This window comes from Dama dama, chromosome 24, assembly GCF_033118175.1.
Source record: "Dama dama isolate Ldn47 chromosome 24, ASM3311817v1, whole genome shotgun sequence".
NCBI classification, from domain to species: domain Eukaryota; kingdom Metazoa; phylum Chordata; class Mammalia; order Artiodactyla; family Cervidae; genus Dama; species Dama dama.
Window position 1 is genome coordinate 5,621,117 of NC_083704.1, and position 24,616 is coordinate 5,645,732.

The following is a 24,616-nucleotide window of genomic DNA, read 5'->3' on the forward strand; positions in this document are numbered from 1 at the left end:
GAAATCATCACTAAGTATTCACACAGTGACACTTTTGTTTAGGATTTTCACACATCTCCATGTCATGGACACTACTGCTCAACCTTTGGCATCTCCTCCTGAGGCATACAAGTGGGGGAATCTTATGGGTTCTGGAAAACTCTCAGAAGAGATGGCAGTTGAACAGAATATGGCTCTATTCAGCCAAGTTAGCTGATTTCTCTGCTTTTTTCAGATCTTCAGTATCTTCACACAAGTTTTATTGTTTCACACATAAGACATGAGAGAGATGTTTGTGGATTTTTTTCTTTTCATAGTTCTCTAAACATGGAGTTTATATTATTAAATTATGTCAAGTAATAAGTTAGTATTATTGCTCATATCATATATAGTTTCTATCCCATCTCTGATACTTAAAAACTAGAAGTTGTTTCTGATAATCATAGCTCTTTAGCAGTATGTTTATTGTTTCCAGTTCAGTCAGTTCAGTTCAGTTCAGTCGCTCAGTCATGTCCGACTCTCTGCGACCCCATGGACTGCAGCATGCCAGGCTTCCCTGTTCATTACCAACTCCTAGAGCTTGCTCAAACTTGTGTCCATTGAATCAGTGATGCCATCCAACCATCTCATCCTCTGTCGTCCTCTTCTCCCACCTTCAATCTTTCCCAGCATCAGGGTCTTTTCCAGTGAGTCAGTTCTTCACATCAGGTGGCCAAAGTATTGGAGTTTCAGCTTCAGCATCAGTCCTTCCAATGAACACCCAGGACTGATCTCCTTCAGGATGGACTGGTTGGATCTCCTTGCAGTCCAAAGGACTCTCGAGAATCTTCTCCAACACCGCAGTTCAAAAGCATCAATTCTTCAGCACTCAGCTTTCTTTATAGTCCAACTCTCACATCCATACTACTGGAAAAACCATAGCTTTGACTAGAAGCCCCTTTGTTGGCAAAGTAATATCTATGCTTTTTAATATGCTGTCTAGATTGGTCAAAGCTTTTTGATTTTACCCGCTGTGAATTAAATCATATTTTCTAAATTTCTTTTCTTTTTACTCCTTGTTTGACTATGACACATTCTATCATCTATTTTCAATAAATTTCCTTAAATTTTATATTCATACTTGTCTTAACTTAGTCATTAATCAGTACATCTACTTTCCTGTTAAATAATAAAAGGGGTTTAGAATATTTTAATTACAAATATACCGTGCTTCTAACTAACAAACTGTCATCTACAGGCATAGAATTCATCACTAATAATAAATTATTTAATAATGAAGTTTACACATTATCTATGTAGCATATGATTTCAAGTGTTTTTATATTAAATATTGGTTCAATATCCATGTTCCTTTAACTTTAGTGACATTTATCCATGTTTCTGTAACAATTCTCTTTGCTGTCACTCCTCGTTTATAGTTTAGCTTTCTTCTGAGTGTTATAAACCCTTAATTAGTTCTGTTAGTAAGACTCCCTTCAATCCACTTATCTAAGAATATCGCTTGTCCATTTGGAATGGAGCATTTATTTGGATATGAATATACCAAGACAAATACTTGTTTTCAGTATTTAAAAAATATTTTATTTTCCGGCTTCTTTTAGTTTGATTATAGAGATAGATGCACTCTCGGATTGTTTTTCTCTGTGGGTAAAATATTATCATCATTAGTTTTCTTCTTTTCTGTTTTAGTGTTGCGCTAACTGTGGAAACCGGTCTTCAGGTTGAGGTGGGAAACTACCTGTGACTGAAACTGTAGGCAACTGGGTTTGTGAAGGCAGGAGCTCAAACCCTGCCCTAACACATACTAGCCACGTAGCACAAGGTCAGTTAGTGACTCAATTTTCCATTAAAAGAACCTCTATCTGTTTAGCTGAAACTTCAAGTGTGAGTCAACTGCCTCTTTGGGTTGTTTTGAGGAGTCAACCTACCTATATAAATGACGTCTGCCAATCACTTTGCCAGTTTCAAATTCCTGTTAATGCCTGACCTGTTCAAGACATCCACATTCATCATGAAGGATATTGATAAGAGCTCTGAATTTTGGAGAGGACATCGTTTCATTATAAAAGAAAGGGAAAACATAAAACAAGCAGTCATCAAACTTTCAATTTGATATTTTTTGTGTGCCCACATACAGTTTTTAAGGCAGTGATTTGAAATTATGGAGAATAAAACTAAGACATATGATTTTCTCTCTGATCCCAGGTGTTCCAATGAATTTCGAGGGGGCTGATTCCCAATGTCACACTCCTGGCTACCACTAAGTTCTTCTGAGATTTGCTTTAAAAGTGGGTCCCTACCTCCCATATCCTGCTAGAAATGTGGTTACATTTCTCAGCTTAGAGAGGATCAATGAACTATCTTAATCAGAGTTAGAGAAAACAAGTGCACATCCAAACCAGAAGTTAAGTCTCTGTGCTTCCACTTTCTCTTTTTAGTCAAAAGAAACTTTAGTAAAGTCTCAATCTAATGCCTACAATTTACACATTGTTTTATCAAGTTATGTACAGACATTCCTTTTTGTCTTCAGTGTCAGTTTTAAATTCAACTAATTTCCTTGGCAACAAAGTTATTGAAATTTCTATTGATCTTTCTGAACAATATTTTACAGAGCCGTCAGTGGTGCAGAAGAACCAAGAAAGGCAAACATTCTGCTCCCCACACACTAATATAAGGACTTGTCCTCAGGCATATGATGGACCTGATCGTAGTACAAGAGATCTTATCATTAGAGGTGGACACCTAAGAACCACTTGCATATTGATTTTTTTTATTTCTTGTTAAGATTGTGTGGGGGTGCCTTATTTTCATTGAGGATCCATGATTTTAATAGCCTTTTGAAGGTTTTCATGAGATATTAAGCAAAGCAAACAAATAAAACAGAGGATGTGAAAACCATCTTACAGCGAATTCATGCTAAAATTTTACCTTTACTGCTTTTTTCTGAAACAAAATATCTTCTCATTGACTTGTAATTAAATATCCTACAAAATTCATCTGTACAAGTAGACTGCCCTCTGTCTTGCAGGAATGGCATGTTTGTGTACATGCAACTAGTATGTTAACAGTGTTCTGGTCTCAGAAACCCTTATATTAGATGCAATGCTCCCATCTCATTGTCTTGCAATGCTTGATCGTTTTTGACAAGGATAGAGTGTATTTGCTATTGTACTGGATCTTATCTATAGTGTACAAAGTCCTACTTCCAGGTTTAACAATTTGTAGCTTTCTACTGTCCTTGATCATCAAAAAAGCAAGAGAGTTCCAGAAAAACATCTATTTCTGCTTTATTGACTATGCCAAAGCCTTTAACTGTGTGGATCACAATAAACTCTGGAAAATTCTGAAAGAGATGGGAATACCAGACCACCTGACCTGCCTCTTGTGAAACCTATATGCAGGTCAGGAAGCAACAGTTAGACCTGGACATGGAACAACAGACTGGTTCCAAATAGGAAAAGGAGTATGTCAAGGCTGTATGTTGTCACCCTGCTTATTTAACTTATATGCAGAGTACAGAATGAGACACAGAATGAGAAATGCTGGGCTGGAAGAAGCACAAGCTGGAATCAAGATTGCTGGGAGAAATATCAATAACCTCAGACATGCAGATGACACCACCCTTATGGCAAAAGTGAAGAGGAACTAAAGAGTCTCTTGATGAAAGTAAAAGAGGAGAGTGAAAAAGTTTGCTTAAAGCTCAGCATTTAGAAAACTAAGATCATGGCATCTAGTCCCATCACTTCATGGGAAATAGATGGGGAAACAGTGGAAACATTGGCTGACTTAATTTTTGGGGGCTCCAAAATCACTGCGGATGGTGACTGCAGCCATGAAATTAAAAGATGCTTACTCCTTGGAAGGAAAGTGATGACTAACCTAGATAGCATATTAAAAAGCAGAGACATTACTTTGCCAATAAAGGTCTGTCTAGTCAAGGCTATGGGTTTTCCAGTGGTCATGTGTGGATGTGAGAGTTGGACTGTGAAGAAAGTTGAGCACCGAAGAATTGATGCTTTTGAACTGTGGTGTTGGAGAAGACTCTTTAGAGTCCCTTGGACTGCAAGGAGATCCAACCAGTCCATCCTAAAGGAGATCAGTCCTGGGTGTTCATTGGAAGGACTGATGCTAAGGCTGAAACTCCAGTACTTTGGCCACCTCATGCGAAGAGTTGACTCATTGGAAAAGACCCTGATGCTGTGAAGGATTGGGGCCAGGAGGAGAAGGGGACGACAGAGGATGAGATGGCTGGATGGCATCACCGACTCGTTGGACATGAGTTTGAGTAAACCCCGGAAGTTGGTGATGGACAGGGAGGCCTGGTGTGCTGCGATTCATGGGGTCGCAAAGAGTTGGACACGACTGAGCACCTGAACTGAACTGAACTGTCCTTGAGGTAATCCTTTGGTATATATTTTTTCCAACAGATAGAGGCTCTTCTTGGCTATGAACTAGTTAACCCATAAGTATCTTGTTCAGAAGATTCTCATCTTCACTCCAGCCTTACCAGGCAGCCAGGTCAACTTTTATTTTCTTTCTGTGTACCCAAATTCTCTCAACGGACTTTTTTTTTTTTTTTTGTCTTTCCATTTATCAGTAGCTCTATTCTACTTCAGTAGGTGTTACGTCTGGATCTCACATAAGTCACTGAGCTTATGAGTCAAGACCACTTTTGGTCCCACAGGCAAACATCAAGTGATACGTAATAAATAAATCCTTCTTCAAATGATCTTCTCTAGTTCAGTTTCCTGCCACGTCTTTATACATTTGAAATTCCCAAGTCTTGATCATTTTCCTTCCATTTTTCTCTGTTTTAGTAATCACCACTTATTTTCTCTCTTGAGTTGCTTGTGTGTTAAAGATCATGAAAAATTTCCTAAGCCATCTTGATGCTGTCATACAAATGAATATGCTGTTTCAGAGCATTTCCCCCTACACACTCCTTTCAGAGCACCTGTAACTTGGTGCTAACTCCTGTTTTCCAGCAAAGGTTGTGGCATCTTGACTGGAAACTCATAGACAGAAATGAGTCACAGCCTCAATGAAGTAAAACCTTTGTGTTTGAGGGAGCAACTCACACATGGTTTTCTGCAGTGCTCTGCGTTAACTGTGTGCACACACACATGCCTACAGTTTCCAAAGTAAGATCATATATGGTGATATGGTGTCTTTGCATCACATACATACATATATATATACATATATATATATTATGTTATGTGTATTATATCATACTTTTTTATTTAGTGAAAGATTTTTTAAATTCTGCAGTGCATTAAAATTTTTAAGAGTTTCATACACATGATTTTACATATTCTCATAATAATTCAATTTTCTCCAACCCTATACTGCCTTTCCCCATTTCCCTCTCCCCACTGGCAGCCATAGCTTGGTTTCTATATCTGTGAGTTTGCTTCTTTTTTGTTTAATTCACAAGTTTGTTATATTTTTTATATTCCACATACATGTGATATCATACAACATTTGTGTGTTTTCTCTTTCTGCATTATTTCAGTAGTTTAATGCCCTCCAAGTGAATTCATGTTATCACAAACAGCAAAACTGTATGCATATACAATAAGTCCTTTACATATGAAACTTCAAGCTGTGAATTTTCAAAGATGTGAATGTGTTGTTCACATGTCGAATCACATAAGTTAGTTCTCGTGACTGGTGTGCATTATGTGTGTGCGTCCTCTAAAGTGGTTGTGCTTTTGGTATTCTACTGAACAGGATCTTTATTTCAAAGATATCCAGAGGCAAGTGTAAAAGCAGTGCTGATTTTGAAGGACACTTCAGATCCTCTCTATAGATTCCCACTTACCTACCCTGGTTTGGTGAATGGAAATACATGACATGATGAAAAAGATCACTGCAGGTGCCTCATCAACGATAGAAATGTCCTTTTCTGCTCCGTGTGGTTGATACCATGTCCATCTCAATCAGATGTGATGCTTGGTCATGTCAAAGGGGAGGAGGGGGCAACAGTTCTCTCACTATTCTGCTGTGCCTGGGTGACTCTAATTCTCAAAAAAGGGGTAGAGAAGCATGTCTAAGCCACATTCTCATATCCAGTTTTATCTGCAACAATGCTGATATTTTAGCTGGTAAAGAATCCACCTGCAATGCAGGGGACCCTGGTTCAATTCCTGGGTCAGGAAGTTCCCCTGCGGAAGTGATAGGCTACCCACTCCAGTGTTCTCAGGCTTCCCTGGTGACTCAGACAGTAAAGAATCTGCCTGCAATGCAAAGGCCTGGGTACAATCCCTGGGTTGGTAAGATCCCCTGAAGGAGGCCATGGCAACCCACTCCAGCATTCTTGCCTGGAGAATCGCCATGGACAGAGGTGCCTGGCAGGCTACAGTCCATGACATCACAAAGAGTCAGATCTGTTGAGTGAATAAGCACAGCACAATGCTAGTAATTTTAATCTCTGACTCCTGTGTGGAGTCTGCAAATGATCCATGACCCAGAAGGATGGTGATTCAATGGCCCCTTTAGTATCCAGCAATGGTAAAGCCAGAAATTTCACTTTAGTCACAACATTTATTGAGAAATTATTGTGTAACCCTCTGGTCTGAGATCAGGGATGTGAGACAAAACAAATTCTTACTCACATGTTTTAACTGAAGAGAATTTAATGGAAAGAATTTAATTTAATGAGGAGAATACTGGCAGTGTTAAATAAATCAGTCCAAGAATTTGAAGCATCTGGAGGCTAAGTTCATAAGGCGATTTTCATACAAGTCCTGAAGTAGTCAACACAAGGGCCTCTGTCAGGGTTCTAGTGTCACGAGATCCAGGAAGAACGTGCCAGGCCACCTTTTCAGCACACACCTCAGCAGGGATTTTCCTTGAAAAGATGCAGCCGCCTTAACACTTCATTGTGAAACTGGGAGAAAATGAAAACGAAATTTGGATACTTTTCTCTTCCTCTCATCTCTGTTATGCTCCTAATTTCTCCTGCTGGCCTAACTCAGATGGAAACTAGACACTTGAAGAGCTCTATTGATGGAATTTAAGGATTAAGCTCCAGGTAGAAAAAAAAAAGAAAGAAAGAAAGAAAATAAAAAGACAAGCTGTATAGATGGTCTAGACTGACAAAGGAAGCATCAACACATCTATATTATCTGTATATCCATGGTGTTCCCTTTGCTAGGTATTTATTACTACAACAATTTAAAATATAAAGAGCAATGTTCAGAATCAGTAAATAAGTAGTTCAAATGCAGCAAAAGTTATCTGACCATCTGATGACTTTCCTATATCATTCAGTCTTCTATCTGCATGAAAACTTAACTTCCCCAAGTCAAGTCTCAAAATATCAAGACATTTAGGCATAAGTTAAAAAAAAAACCAAAAACAATGGGTCCCATTAGTATATCATTTCAGATTTGATTCCCTGAAGATACTGGGGAGAGCCAAGAATCATGTCCTCATGGGCTTAAGATTTAAAAAGAGTAAATCACTCATGGTAATTTATAGTCTAGATGACTTTCTGTGAGAAATAATTGAACCCTAGGGTGCTGATCCCTCTGTGACAATTCTGGTATAAATTCCTCAGCTGCTTCATATCCGTGCTGTCACTGGGAAATCATTCTTCTTTCACAGGTAGGACTAGGTATTGAACAGTTTGCTGGGCTGTGTGCTTAGTCACTCAGTCGTGTTTGACTTTTTGGAACCCCATCGATGGTAGCTCACCAGACTTCTCTGACCATGGGATTCTACAGGCAGGAATACTGGAGTGGGTTGCCATGGCCTCCCCCAAGGATCTTCCCAATCCAGGGATCAAACCCAGGTCTCCTGCATTGTAGGCAGATTCTTTACCATCTGAGCCACCGGGGAAGCCCATGAATACTGCAGTGGGTAGCCTATCCCTTCTCCAGGGGATCTTCTGGGCCCTGCAATCAGAATGGGGTCTCCTGCATTGCAGGCATATTCTTTACCAGCTGAGCTAAATTCTATTTTTCTCATAGTACAAATATTTAAAAATATACCATGGAGTGGTTTCACAATGGAAAAAGAAATAGATCAAAGGCCACAAGACAGAGCCTCAGGTTGAGAGTGTCTGTCAAGAATACCAAGCTTTATAGTGCCCAGAGCCACTTCTGTCCACTTCTAAGTTTTCCTTGCTAAGTCAGTTATTCACATCAGGTGGCCAAAGTATTGGAGTTTCAGCTTCAGCATCAGTCTTTCCAATAAATGTTCATGACTGATCTCCTTTAGGATGGACTGGTTGGATCTCCTAGCAGTCCAAGGGACTCTCAAGAGTCTTCTCCAACACCACAGTTCAAAAGCATCAGTTCTTAGGTGCTCAGCTTTCTTTATGGTCCAATTCTTACATCCATACATGACTACTGGAAAAACCACAGCTTGGATTAGACAGACCTTTGTCAGCAAAGTAATGTCTCTGTTTTTCAATATGCAATCTAGGATCATCATAGATTTTCTTCCAAGGAGATGGTCTCCTTTATCATGTACGAAAGTTGAGAAAAACACTTTATGATTTCTTACATACTGTTTCAGTTTTATAGATAATATGATTATTATTAACAGTGTGACTTTTACAGAACTCAAATTGAACCCCTATCATACAGTTTATTCTTATTTTCTGAAAGAGTTAAAATGAAGTGAAGTGACAACAAAATTATTACAGTTTGGGGATGGGTCTGTCAATCACTTTTTAAAAGACTGTCTTCTCCTCAAAGGGACATTTTTAACACATAATTTTACCCAATTTATTCGTTCTCTTAATATTTAATACCACTGATAAATGTGGATATATATAAAAATAATCACATATTGTTACGTACTGTATTTTTCCATGTTATTTATACAAAAACACTGGTTTAATTTTGAGTCCCATATGCCAATTATTGCCCTAAATAATTGGCTGAAATATACAAAGCTAAGGATAGCCTGGGATATCTTACTGAAGTAAGATTTGGTCACGTGAGGGTCACCTGAGAGTCACTTGAGGTAGGCAAGGGTGGATAAAATGAACATGCAACACAGGATGAGGGACTACCTAGAAAATAACCTTCAGATTAGAGTGGCAGGTAGATAGACACTGGTTCTATAAAGATCTATCTGTTCCATTTCCCTAAATCATCCACTTGTGGGGGAAAAACAATGAATTTCAATTGCTGACACTTTAGACACTACATCAAAATTATTCTGAAAAAAAGAATCATAGTTTTAAAGAAAAGCAATATTTAAAGGGAGTGTAAGTGACCAATTCATGATAATGATTTGTAGAAAAGATCTAAGTTTCTCAACTATGAAAAGACTTGCAGAAAAACATTTGAAACTATGTAAATGTGCTCTATTTTAAATTAAATATTGAAGCATATAGTACATGATTACTAGGTTATTTCTGGATATTTAAAGACAAATTTGATGAGGAACATTTTTAAAGACTACTGAATTTCTTATAGTATTGCTTCTGCTTTATGTTTTGCTCTTTTTTTTTTTTTTGGCCACTAGACATGTGGGATCATAGCTCCCTAAAAGGGGATCAAATCTTTGTTCCCTGCCTTGCAAAATGAAGTTTTAACCACTGTATCACCTGGAAAGTCCCCTATATAACTTCTTTATGCCACATGTATTTAGAAGTTTAAAAGAAGCAGGCATTGATGAAATGATGTTACTAATGGAAAATGATAAAAAAAACAAATGCATTTTTATTTCATTTACTTTAGACTTCATTGGAAGCTGAGCAAACACAATGTTAAAGGAAAACTACACGGAAGTGACTGAGTTTATTCTCCTGGGACTGACAGATCGAGCTGACTTGCAGCCTGTCCTTTTTGTGGTCTTCCTAGTCATCTACCTGATCACAGTCATTGGCAATATGAGCATGATTTTATTAATCAGAAGTGACTCAAAGCTTCAGACTCCAATGTACTTCTTCCTCAGCCACCTCTCCTTTGTAGATCTCTGTTATGCTACCAATGTCACTCCTCAGATGCTGGTCAATCTCCTATCCAAGAGAAAAACCATTTCCTTCCTTGGTTGCTTTACACAGTTTGACTTTTTCATTTCCTTGGGGCTCACAGATAGCTATATGCTCACAGCAATGGCTTATGACCGCTACATGGCCATCTGCAAACCCTTGTTATATGGCATCAAAATGTCCCGAGGTGTCTGCCTCTCTATCGTTGCTACGTCTTATATTTATGGCTTTGCAAGTGGTCTTGCACAGACCATCCTGATGCTCCGCCTCACCTTCTGTGGACCCAACGAAATCAACCACTTTTATTGTGCAGACCCACCGCTCTTAGTCCTGGCCTGCTCAGATACTTATGCCAATGAAACTGCCATGTTTGTGGTGGCTGGTTCCAACCTCATCTTTTCTCTCACCATCATCCTCATCTCTTACATTGTCATCTTTACAGCCATTCTGCAAGTGCGTTCTCCAGAAGGGAGGCACAAGGCCTTCTCCACCTGTGGGTCTCATCTGACAGTTGTCGCTATGTTTTATGGGACACTGTTCTGTATGTATCTGAGACCACCTTCTGAGGCATCTGTAGAACAGGGCAAAATTGCAGCTGTTTTTTATATCTTTCTGAGTCCTATGCTAAACCCTTTGATCTACAGCCTTCGGAACAAAGATGTTAAAAACGCAGTAAGGAGAGTTATTCAAGAGAAATTTTCTGTCAAATTAGGTACACATTTGGCCAGAGGTCTGTAATGTATTTGTATTCTCTGACCGATTGGAGAGAATTTTAAATTAATGAGTCACTTTTTGTCATTGACTTATTTTTTTCCCTTTGCAATTCACTTATGAAATGTGGAAGAATCTGTCAGATCATTAGCTTGTGTCATTTCACTGTATTTAAAATGTATACCACATGGAAATTCAATGACAACAACAAACAGCATTGGTTTTTTTTTTTTTGTATTAGTAAAGGACAGATAATTCTGTGCACAGTATTCATAAAGGTAGAAAGTTATAAAAGACAGAATTACCAATGATGCTAAGACAATGCCAACTTGTTTGATTTGAGGGGTTTAAAATTTCCAAATTATTTTCCAAAACTTGTCAATCGTGTAAGGAGGAAAGTTTTTTGCTTATTTGGTTGGTTTTTTCCTTTGTTCACATTATATATCCAAGAAGATTTTTGGGTATCTTAAATTATTACTCTAAGAACTATATTTAGATATTAGTACTGGTCTAACGGAATCCTCATTGATTAAATGTTTGACAGAAATGCCAAATTTCCTTTAGATTTTTTTTTTTTTAATATTTCTTTCAATTTTTTTTTTACCAGTATACCTCCGGCATTAACTTATATTGGCTTTCACTTTTTTTTTTTGTATGCACTGTTAACAGCTCACAGACAAAAACAGTGAGTAATATAAAGAGCACTTTTCGAAGTATACCTAATCATCATTAAGTTTTCACACAAGGACACTTTGTTTCAAATTTGCACAAATCTCCATGTCATAGACCTGACTGCTCAACCTTTGGCGTCTCCCCTTGGGACATACAGGTTGGGGAAGCTCACGATGCTGGAAAACTCTTCAGAAGAGAGGAGAGTTGAGCAGAACTTGGTTCTGTTAGGTCAATCGAGTTGTGCTTTTTTTTTTTTTAAAACTGATTTAGAACTGATTTGTAATTTTAAGTTTCAGGTATACAACATCTGAAAGTCACTCAGTCGTGTCTGACTCTTTGTGATCCCATGAACTGTAGCCTGCCAGGCTCCTCTGTCCAAGGGGATTCTCCAGGCAAGAATACTCAAGTGGTTCACATGCCCCTTTCTAGGGGATCTTCCAAACTCAGGGATGGAACGCAGGTCTCCTGCATTGTGAATAGATTTTTTAGGGAAGCCTGGTGTTCAGCATAGTGATTTACAATTTTTAGAACTGTTAACGAGGCTTCTCCAGTGGCTCAATGGTAAAGGATCTGCTTGCAGTGCAGGCGACTCACAAAATACAGGTTTCAGAACTGGATTGAGAAGATCCACTGGCAGAGGAAATGTTTAAAAAAGCAGTAAGAAGATCAATTCAAGATAAATTATTTGGCAAATAGCATAGACATTTTGGTCACAGGCATGTAACATATCTGTATTCACTGATCAATCAGTGAGCACTTTAAATTAACAAATCATTTTGGCTATTGACTATTCTTTTCCTTTTATAAATCACCTATGAGACTTAGAAGAATGTTATAAAAAAAAAAAAGAAGAATATTATCAAGTTGTTAGTTTTGTCAGTATATTAAAATAGCACCACACATATATTAAGACACAAGACCGGGGAGGAGCCAAGATGGCGGAGGAGTAGGACAGGGAGACCCCTTTCTCTCCTACAAATTCATCAAAAGAATAACTGAACGCAGAGCAAACTTCGCAAAACAACTTCTGATCGCTAGCTGAGGTCATCAGGCGCCCAGAAAAGCAGCCCATTGTCTTCGAAAGGAGGGCTGTATAGTTGTAGAAGTCCTGAGACTACAGGAAGAAGAAAACTGAAATCAAGAGGCAGGAGACTTAAGCCCAAAACCTGAGAACACCAGAAAACTCCTGACTACATGGAACTTTAAGTAATAAGTGACTGTCCAAAAGCCTTCACACCTACACTGAAACCAACCACCACCCAAGAGCCAATAAGTTTTAGAGAAAGACATACCACGCAAATTCTCCAGCAATGCAGGAACATAGCCCTGAACGTCAACATACAGGCTGCCCAAGGTCACACCTAACACACAGACCCACCTCAAAACTCATTACTGGGCACTCCATTGCTCTCCAAAGAGAAGAAATCAAGTTCCACACACCAGAACACTGACGCAAGCTTCCCTAACCAGGAAACCTTCACAAGCCAATCGTCTAACCCCACCCACTGGGTTGATCCTCCACAATAAAAAGGAACCACAGACCTCCAGAATACAGAAAGCCCACTCCAGATACAGCAATCTAAACAAGATGAAAAGGCAAAGAAATACCCAACAGGTAAAGGAACATGAAAAATGCCCACCAAGTCAATCAAAAGAGGAGGAGATAGGGAATCTACCTGAAAAAGAATTTAGAATAATGATAATAAAAATGATCCAAAATCTTGAAAACAAAATGGAGTTACAGATAAATAGCCTGGAAACAAAGATTGAAAAGATACAAGAAATGTTTAATAAAGACCTAGAAGAAATAAAAAAGAGTCAATTAAAAATGAATAATGCAATGAATGAGATCAAAAACACTTTGGAGGGAACCAAGAGTAGAATAACGGAGGCAGAAGATAGGATAAGTGAGGTAGAAGATAAAATGGTGGAAATAAATGAAGCAGAGAGGAAAAAAGAAAAAAGGATCAAAAGAAATGAGGACAACCTCAGGGACCTCTGGGACACTGTGAAACGCCCCAACATTCGAATCATAGGAGTTCCAGAAGAAGAAGACAAAAAGAAAGGCCATGAGAAAATACTCGAGGAGATAATAGCTGAAAACTTCCCTAAAATGGGGAAGGAAATAGCCACCCAAGTCCAAGAAACCCAGAGAGTCCCAAACAGGATAAACCCAAGGCGAAACACTCCAAGACACATATTAATCAAATTAACAAAGATCAAACACAAAGAACAAATATTAAAAGCAGCAAGGGAAAAACAACAAATAACACACAAAGGGATTCCCATAAGGATAACAGCTGATCTATCAATAGAAACCCTCCAGGCCAGAAGGGAATGGCAGGACGTACTGAAAGTAATGAAAGAGAATAACCTACAACCTAGATTACTGTATCCAGCAAGGATCTCATTCAGATATGAAGGAGAATTCAAAAGCTTTACAGATAAGCAAAAGCTGAGAGAATTCAGCACCACCAAACCAGCTCTTCAACAAATGCTAAAGGATCTTCTGTAGACAGGAAATGCAGAAAGGCTGTATAAACGTGAACCCAAAACAACAAAGTAAATGGCAACGGGACCACACCTATCAATAATCACCCTAAATGTAAATGGATTGAATGCCCCAACCAAAAGACAAAGACTGGCTGAATGGATACAAAAACAAGACCCCTATATATGCTGTCTACAAGAGACCCACCTCAAAGCAAGAGACACATACAGACTAAAAGTGAAGGGCTGGAAAAAAATATTTCACGCAAATGGAGACCAAAAGAAAGCAGGAGTCGCAATACTCATATCAGATAAAATAGACTTTCAAATAAAGGATGTGAAAAGAGACAAAGAAGGACACTACATAATGATCAAAGGATCAATCGAAGAAGAAGATATAACAATTATAAATATATATGCACCCAACATAGGAGGAATATATATGGCAAACACTAACGAGTATGAAAGAGGAAATTAATAGTAACACAATAATAGTGGGAGACTTTAATACCCCACTCACAACTATGGATAGATCAACTAAACAGAAAATTAACAAGGAAACACAAACCTTAAATGACACAATGGACCAGCTAGACCTAATTGATATCTATAGGACATTTCACCCCAAAACAATCAACTTCACCTTTTTCTCAAGTGCACACGGAACCTTCTCCAGAATAGATCACATCCTGGGCCATAAATCTGGTCTTGGAAAATTCAAAAAAATTGAAATCATTCCAGTCATCTTTTCTGACCACAGTGCAGTAAGATTAGATCTCAATTACAGGAAAAAAATTGTTAAAACTTCAAACATATGGAGGCTAAATAACACACTTCTGAATAACCAACAAATCATAGAAGAAATAAAAAAAGAAATCAAAATATGTATAGAAATGAATGAAAATGAAAACACAACAACCCAAAACCTATGGGACACTGTAAAAGCAGTGCTAAGGGGAAGGTTCATAGCATTACAGGCTTACATCAAGAAACAAGAAAAAAGCCAAATAAATAACCTAACTCTACACCTAAAGCAATTAGAGAAGGAAGAAATGAAGAACCCCAGGGTTAGCAGAAGGAAAGAAATCTTAAAACTCAGGGCAGAAATAAACGCAAAAGAAACTAAAGAGACCATAGCAAAAATCAACAAAGCTAAAAGCTGGTTTTTTGAAAAAATAAACAAAATTGACAAACCATTAGCAAAACTCATTAAGAAACAAAGAGAGAAGAACCAAATTAACAAAATTAGAAATGAAAATGGAGAGATCACAACAGACAACACTGAAATACAAAGGATCATAAGAGACTACTACCAGCAGCTCTATGCCAATAAAATGGACAACTTGGAAGAAATGGACAAATTCTTAGAAAAGTATAACTTTCCAAAACTGAACCAGGAAGAAATAGAAGATCTTAACAGACCCATCACAAGCAAGGAAATCGAAACTGTAATCAAAAATCTTCCAGGAAACAAAAGCCCAGGACCAGATGGCTTCACAGCTGAATTCTACCGAAAATTTAGAGAAGAGCTAACACCTATCTTACTCAAACTCTTCCAGAAAATTGCAGATGAAGGTAAGCTTCCAAACTCATTCTATGAGGCCACCATCACCCTAATTCTAAAACCAGACAAAGATGCCACCAAAAAAGAAAACTACAGGCCAATATCACTGATGAACATAGATGCAAAATTCCTTAACAAAATTCTAGCAAACAGAATCCAACAATATATTAAAAAAATCATACACCATGACCAAGTGGGCTTCATCCCAGGCATGCAAGGATTCTTTAATATCCACAAATCAGTCAATGTAATACACCACATTAACAAATTGAAAGATAAAAACCATATGATTATCTCAATAGATGCAGAGAAAGCCTTTGACAAAATTCAACACCCATTCATGATTAAAACTCTCCAAAAAGCAGGAATAGAAGGAACATACCTCAACATAATAAAAGCTATATATGACAAACCCACAGCAAGCATCACCCTCAATGGTGAAAAATTGAAAGCATTTCCCCTGAAATCAGGAACAAGACAAGGGTGCCCACTCTCACCACTACTATTCAACATAGTGTTGGAAGTTCTGGCCACAGCAATCAGAGCAGAAAAAGAAGTAAAAGGAATCCAGATAGGAAAAGAAGAAGTGAAACTCTCGCTGTTTGCAGATGACATGATCCTCTACATAGAAAACCCTAAAGACTCTACCAGAAAATTACTAGAGCTAATCAATGAATATAGTAAAGTTGCAAGATATAAAATTAACACACAGAAATCCCTTGCATTCCTATATACTAACAATGAAAAAACAGAAAGAGAAATTAAGGAAACAATACCATTCACCACTGCAACAAAAAGAATAAAATATGTGGGAGTATATCTACCTAAAGAAACAAAAGACCTATACATAGAAAACTATAAAACACTGATGAAAGAAATCAAAGAGGACACAAACAGATGGAGAAACATACCGTGTTCATGGATTGGAAGAATCAATATTGTCAAAATGGCTATTCTACCCAAAGCAATCTATAGATTCAATGCAATCCCTATCAAGCTACCAACGGTATTTTTCACAGAACTAGACCAAAGAATTTCACAATTTGTATGGAAATACAAAAAACCTCAAATAGCCAAAGTAATCTTGAGAAAGAAGAATGGAGCTGGAGGAATCAACCTGCCTGACTTCAGACTCTACTACAAAGCCACAGTCATCAAGACAGTATGGTACTGGCACAAAGACAGAAATATAGATCAATGGAACAGAATAGAAAGCCCAGAGATAAATCCACGAACCTATGGACACCTTATCTTTGACAAAGGAGGCAAGGATATACAATGGAAAAAAGACAACCTCTTTAACAAGTGGTGCTGGGAAAACTGGTCAACCACTTGTAAAAGAATGAAACTAGAACACTTTCTAACACCATACACAAAAATAAACTCAAAATGGATTAAAGATCTAAATGTAAGACCAGAAACTATAAAACTCCTAGAGGAGAACATAGGCAAAACACTCTCCGACATAAATCACAGCAAGATCCTCTATGACCCACCTCCCAGAATATTGGAAATAAAAGCAAAACTAAACAAATGGGACCTAATGAAACTTAAAAGCTTTTGCACAACAAAGGAAACTATAAGTAAGGTGAAAAGACAGCCCTCAGATTGGGAGAAAATAATAGCAAATGAAGAAACAGACAAAGGATTAATCTCAAAAATATACAAGCAACTCCTGCAGCTCAATTCCAGAAAAATAAATGACCCAATCAAAAAATGGGCCAAAGAACTAAACAGACATTTCTCCAAAGAAGACATACAGATGGCTAACAAACACATGAAAAGATGCTCAACATCACTCATTATTAGAGAAATGCAAATCAAAACCACAATGAGGTACCATTACACGCCAGTCAGGATGGCTGCTATCCAAAAGTCTACAAGCAATAAATGCTGGAGAGGGTGTGGAGAAAAGGGAACCCTCTTACACTGTTGGTGGGAATGCAAACTAGTACAGCCGCTATGGAAAACAGTGTGGAGATTTCTTAAAAAACTGGAAATAGAACTGCCATATGACCCAGCAATCCCACTTCTGGGCATACACACTGAGGAAACCAGATCTGAAAGAGACACGTGCACCCCAATGTTCATCGCAGCACTGTTTATAATAGCCAGGACATGGAAGCAACCTAGATGCCCATCAGCAGATGAATGGATAAGGAAGCTGTGGTACATATATACCATGGAATATTACTCAGCCGTTAAAAAAAATTCATTTGAACCAGTCCTAATGAGATAGATGAAGCTGGAGCCCCTTATACAGAGTGAAGTAAGCCAGAAAGATAAAGAACATTACAGCATACTAACACATATATATGGAATTTAGAAAGATGGTAACGATAACCCTATATGCAAAACAGAAAAGGAGACACAGAAATACAGAACAGACTTTTGAACTCTGTGGGAGAATGTGAGGGTGGGATATTTCAAAAGAACAGCATGTATACTATCTATGGTGAAACAGATCACCAGCCCAGGTGGGATGCATGAGACAAGTGCTCCGGCCTAGTGCACTGGGAAGACCCAGAGGAATCGGGTGGAGAGGGAGGTGGGAGCGGGGATCGGGATGGGGAATACGTGTAAATCCATGGCTGATTCATATCAATGTATGACAAAACCCACTGAAATATTGTGAAGTAATTAGCCTCCAACTAATAAAAAAATATATTAAAAAAAAATAATAATTTATATCAAAAAATCACTTACTGAAGGAAAGGAGAATCATCCTCAAACAACATGCTTAACAGCATTAGTTCTCAAAATACCACAGTAGATTATGAAGATGAAATGTATCACAGATGTTCATAAAACCTACCTAATCATAGCAACATTACAGTTCAAAAGAGAGAACAATTGATTTTCTAAAGTAAAAAGCTTTTGAGAAATGGAGGAACCTACTGAAATGTAAAATCTGTACTAGTAATTAATAACCCGGAGGTTCTCAACTCAGCTAAAGCCAAGAAGCAAATAAAGGTTAGTTTTAAATAGAAAAAAAATAAATAAATAAATTTAAAAAAAAAAAAGACACAAGACCAAACAGCAGTGTCATTGCTCTATAAACTTAGCAAAAGACAGAGTATTCTATCTACATTACACATAGTCACCAAACATGTGAACTTGTCTGTTGGATTGTTTATTTTGTATTTTTTATTCAAATTATATAGAAATGAAGATCTTTAAGAATCTCAGGTTATTGCTCCAAGATATATCTTTAGATATTAGTACTGGTCCAATAGAATCCCCATTCATAAGATTGTTGATGTAAATCCTAAATATCCTAGAGAATATTTTTATTATTTCTTTTAAGTGTTTTAAGCTATTTATATCCCTATTATAAAACTAGTTTTGAGGCTTCATTTTGTTGTTGTTGCTATGAATTATTTTCAGTACACATCCAAAATATAAGCCAACACAAAGGCTACTGACAGTCATAACAGCTACCAGTGTCAGGATAACTGCAATCAATATAACACACAATGCCACATTTTTCATTTTTGAAATGTTTATTTTATCTTGGAGCGTAGTTGATTAACAATATTGTGTTAGTTTCAGCTGTACAAAAAAGTGACTTAGCCATACCTCCACACGCATCTATATTTTTCAAATTGTTTTCCCATTTAGATTATTATAGAATATTGAACAGCCTTCCCTGTGCTATAAGAGTAGGTTCTTTTATTTCACTGTTTCAGAAACTCAGATCCTGCACCTCTGCACATCATGGACACTGGTGCTCATCTCTGGCCTCTCCTCCTGAGGCATATCTGGGGGAAAGACCATGACACTGAAACATGCTTAGAAGAGATGGGAACTGAGCAGAGCAGGTCCTGTCAAATCTGTCTAGTGAATTTTCTTTTATCAGATCTTCAGTGTGCTTACAGATGTTTGCATCTTCATACATGGAAATGGAGAAAGATGATGTGGATTTGCCTGTTTTCTTTTGTAGTTTTTAAAACTATTGAGACTATATTATTAGGTCTTATCAAGTACTGAACTAGTATTATTCTTTTACCATTTATACTTTCTATCCCTTCTATGATGTATAAAGTCTAAAAGTGTGACTTGTCTGATATTCACATATACTTGCCTGTTTCCTTTGTTTGATTTTAGTTGGTTATGTCTAGTATGTTTATTTTGCCTTTTTTTATTTTCAGGCTTGGAGTCTTTTTGATCACTATTTCTTATTTTATTGTGGATATTGACACTTTTGAATATTTCTGACAACTTAGTTTGTGCTTTTCACGAACTTCTTTATGCTTTTTCTCCTCTTTACTTACTGCGAATTAAATCATATTTTGTAACTTTCCTTCCTTTTTAATCCTTGTTTGACTACGACACATTCTATTTTTTATTATTAATAAGTCCCCTTAAATTGCATATGCATACTTGTCTTAACTTAGTCTTCATTAATCAGTACATCTACTTTGCTATTAAATGATAAAAGGAACATACAATATTTTAATAATGAATTCATCCTGCTTCTAACTAGGTATAGAATAAATCATTAATAGTAAATTAATAAATATTAATGAACTTTAAATATTATCTATATTGTATATGATTACAGTTATAATTATATTAAATAGTGATTCAATGTTTGTGTTCCTTTAATTTTCATGACACTTATCGATTTTTCTCTCACTGTTATATGGCACCCACTCTTCATTTCTGGTTTAGTTTTCTCCTGTATGATATATATCCTTAAGCACTTTTTCAGTGAGAGTCCCTCTCTATCCACTTATCTGATAATATCACTTGTCCATTCTCAAAGGAGAATTTATTTGGGTATGAATGTAGAAAAACAGATACTTGCTTTCAGTTGTTAAAATATCTTATATTCTGGCTTCTTCTTCCTTGGCTATGCAGATGGATATATTACCATATTATTTGTTATCTCTCTGTGGGTAAGATACTTTTTCATTTTCTAATATTCAGTTTCAGTGTTTGTTGGGATTTAATTATATTTATGCTTTTGTATTTTCAGTGCCTCTTTGCTGATTTCTTGAAGTCATATCCTCTTAGGATATATTCTCAAAATACCATATAACTTTAATTCATAGAAATTTTAAAACTGCATTTTTAATATTATCACTGTGACTCACTCATGATTATATTATCCCCAGTATTCTCAGTGTCATGAGGGCCAGGTCTTAGGTCCTTGTCTAGCTTTGCTCTCTAATTTAAAGTCAGAATAGAGATATTCTGAATAAATATCACTTGAGTTAATAAACTATCACTATGACTTTTGCATTATAGTTCTTTGAGTAGTGAAAGATCTACTCCCTTCCACTTTCCAACATCATTTTTATTCAATCTAAATTATTTAGAATCTGACTGTAGAGTTTCTATGCCTCATGCCTCCTACCATGAAACAGAAGCAATTGACGGACAAAAACCACCTTTATCTTTTTCTTACACTTTCTCCATTGACTGTACAGTGGCAAACAGAAGATTTTCTCTGAATATTTGACAACTATGTGGATGGATGAATGAACAGATTAATCGATAAGTGAATGCCTTTATACCCAGAGAATGTGCAGCATTGTGTGAACGTACCACATTTCTTTTCTAAGCAATACGATATCGAAGACTAATAATCTGTTTGATCCCAGCCTCACAATGTATTAACTGTAGGTTCCAGGGAAAGTTAATTAACCTCTACTTGTTTCAGTCTCTTATCTGTAAAATGAAGGTACTCATACTAAGAACCTACACCATTTGTAAGTTTAACTGAGCTAATGCTTGTGTAGCTGTTAACCCTAAGACTGGCACATATTGACTACTCAGTGCCTGTTATCTATAACTAATTACTCCCATCGTGTTTTCTTTCCTGTGACCTTTAAACAAGTTTGTCATTATCCCAAATCTTCTCTCTGTAGACTTTCAGTTTGAGGGCTGAGATTATGCATTCAATGAAATGCAGGTTTACCGGAGAGAGGGAAAACTAAGAGCTGTTTACAGTCCTCAATAAATACACATTGCACACTCCTTGAAGTATTTAGGACATATTGGTTCATAACTGTTATCTTCAGGGACTGTGCTAGCTGTGGAAATGACACCTCTGCTCACAAAGATTTGAATTCTAGCAATGACACTAGAAATATAAGTAAGTAATGAAAGCAGAGTGTGTTAGTCAAGGGTAGAGCAGAGAGGTAGACAGCACGGTGAATGGAGGTCAAACTCTGTGGAGGCAAAACAAAATATACTCATTAACTGAAGAGAATTTAATGGAAAGAATTTAACTTAATAAAGAGAACACAGGCAGTTTAAAGAAATCAGTCCAAGTAGCTGAAACACCTCGAGGCTAAGTTCAGAAGGTAAATAAATCCCAGACCTGAAGCAGCCAACACAAAGGCCACTGTCAGGAATCCGGTGAAACTAGATCCAGGAAGAACATCCCAGGCCACATCTCAACACATGCCTCAGCAGGAAATTTTCCCTTGGAAGAATGCAGCCACCTTAGCACTTCATTGTGAAACTGGGGGGAAATGAGAAAGAAATTTGGATACTTTTTGATTATGCTCTCACCTCTGTTATGCTCCTGGTTTCTCCTACTGGCCAAACTCACAAATTCGAAATCAAAGGAGCTCTAATGATGGAATCTAATGATAAACTTCAGATGGGCAAAAAAAATGTAGAGAAAAAAGACATTAGGTCTAGATGGGCTAGGCGGACAAAAGAAAAATCACCATGCATTTATGTTATCGGTATAGCCACCATATTCTCTTTGCTAAATATTTATTATTTTATAATACAAAGAACAAGGTTTAGAATCAGGATATAAAGTAGCCCAACTAACTAAAGTTGACTGATTGTCCAGTGGTTTTCCTACATCATGCACTCTTCTATCTCGCATGTTGAAAATTTAAACACAATAAAAAGAACTGCTGAAGATCTGTGAATGTCAGAAACAACTTTTAGATTTTAAGTATTAGAGATGGGATAGAAACTAGAAATGATGTTAGGAATAAAACGTGCTTATTGCTTGACATAATCTAATAATATAAAGTCAATGTTTATTGGGCCAGTGTGCGTATCTAATTTAGTATAACTTAATATCTACAAAATATGGAGAACTTAATATATCCCCCAATCAGCTCAAATATCAAGACATTTAGGCTTAAGTTAAAACAAACAATGAGTCCCATTGCTTTACCATTTCAGGAGATTTGATTCCCTGATGATCTTGGGGTGTGGCAAGAAGTCACGTCTTCGATGAACTTAAGATTTTTAAAAAAGTGAAACGCTCATGTTTGTTTGTAACCTAAATGGTTTTCTATGAAAAATAATTGAACCTTAAGGAGCTGGTCCATCTGTGACATTCTGGTATAAACCTCTCAGGTTCTTCACATCAGTGATGTCCCTAGGAAATCACTCTCCTCTCACAGGTAGGACTTGGTATTGTTAAAATATATTTTGGAAATTAGAAATAGATACTTTAATCAATAAAAATAAGATTATGAGCTGGAATCTATTCTTATAAATTAGCAAATGCTTTTATAAACAATTCTAAAGTCAGTCAATAAAAAAATCTGAGTTTGCATAAAAAATAACAGTACATATTTAGAATAAGTACAATGTGTGTACAATGTGAGAAACATTCTTCATTGAAAGTTGTATGAAAATCATTATTATTTTATAATTTAGGCAAAGTTTTTTTTTAAGTTGGTTTTCTTCTCTTTCTCTGTAATGTGGGTAAAAAAGTATTAGTGCTACCTAGACCATCAGCTAAGTAAGTACTGTTATTGAGTACTTTCTACTATGACAGTGAAAAAAATAGTGAATGTGCCCGTCACTCAGTCGTGTGCAAATCTTTGCATGGACCATAGCTCACCAGGCTCCTCTGTCCATGGACTTCCCGAGGTAAGAATCCTGGAGTGGGTAGCCATTCCCTACTCAGGAGTCTTCCCGAACCAGGGATTGAACCCATGTCTCCTGCATTGCAGGCATTTCTTAACTGTCTGGGTGACCAGTGAAGTCCACTTTCTCCCATATTGCCCCTCTAATTGCCACCAACTTTCACCTGATGCAAGTGATATGCTATGTTTACCCCACAAAAGAGGATGCCATAAGCACACATCAAATGTAAGATATAGTTCAGCTTGACAAATGCTAAAATGTGACTCTCAGATTCAGGAGTCATTTCTAAGTATTGGACTAATTGTTTTGGACACTTACCTCAGACAGGTAAGTGTGAGACCTCTTTAAGTGAAAATTACCACCTTCATTAACATACAGATGAAAAAAACAAGCAGGTTTAAACTCTTCTATTATTCTCATAGTACAAATATTTATAAATGTACCTTGGAGTGAAATAATGGGAAAAAAAATAGATCAAAGACCACATGACAGAACCTCAGCATGAGGGTGATTGTCCAGAGAACAAAGCTTGTTAGACTCCAGAGCCATTTCTGCCCACTTCTCTCTTGAGTTTTCCTTGCCCCATCATGTAGGATGTGGTGCTCTGTTGTTGTGAAGAAATGTCATAACCATGAAGAATTCCGGTAAATGATCTAACATGTTGACTGCTTGCATTGCCTCATTTCCACACAGTAAAAATGGAATGGAGATGTTAATTATTTGGGGGTCTTGATTGATGATTTAATAAATACTGAAATTAAAGAAACAATCCAGAAACAAAATAATGTTTGCTTGTTATGACAATAAGCCTAGGAGCTTATAAAAGGAAACCGAGTGATTGTGATTTCATTGATTTAGATGACTTCAGCATGGGCTTCCCATGTGGCTCAACTGGTAAATAATCTGCCTGCAATGTGGGAGACCTGGGTTTGATCCCTGGGTTGGGAAGATCCCTCTGGCCAGGAGAATTCCATGGACTGTAGTTCACTGGGTCACAAAGAGTTGGACATAACTGAGTGACTTTCGCTTTCACTTGCATTTTACCACCCTGGTCAATAAATTCAAATATCTCAGCAGGACAAGGAAGTAGTGTAAACAGGTGAGAAAGCAGGGGTGGTTCTTCATTTACAAAGTGCTTTAAACGTGATCTGTGTCCACCCCCGTACTGTGGCTTTTAATAAGGGTCATTATAACAATGACATACCTGGTCATTTCCTGCTATTGAACAAATGTATAGATTTTTCCAGCATTGCCTTTATGGTCTCCTTTATCATTCACAAAAGTTGAGAAGTGCACCTTATGATTTTTCACATAATATCACAGTTTTATAGGTAATATAATTATTATTATCAGTGTGACCATTTACATGTTTTAAAGAACTTCAATCA

General features: G+C 37.1%; 1 protein-coding gene across 1 annotated transcript; it reads left to right on the forward strand.

Annotated features, from left to right (window-relative positions):
- The first annotated feature begins 9,706 nt into the window (after positions 1-9,706).
- On the forward strand, positions 9,707-10,672 carry LOC133046212 (olfactory receptor 5M5-like). Its single transcript, XM_061129133.1, has one exon. It carries the CDS (start codon positions 9,707-9,709, stop codon positions 10,670-10,672), a length of 966 nt encoding a protein of 321 aa, XP_060985116.1.
- Positions 10,673-24,616: the final 13,944 nt, after the last annotated feature.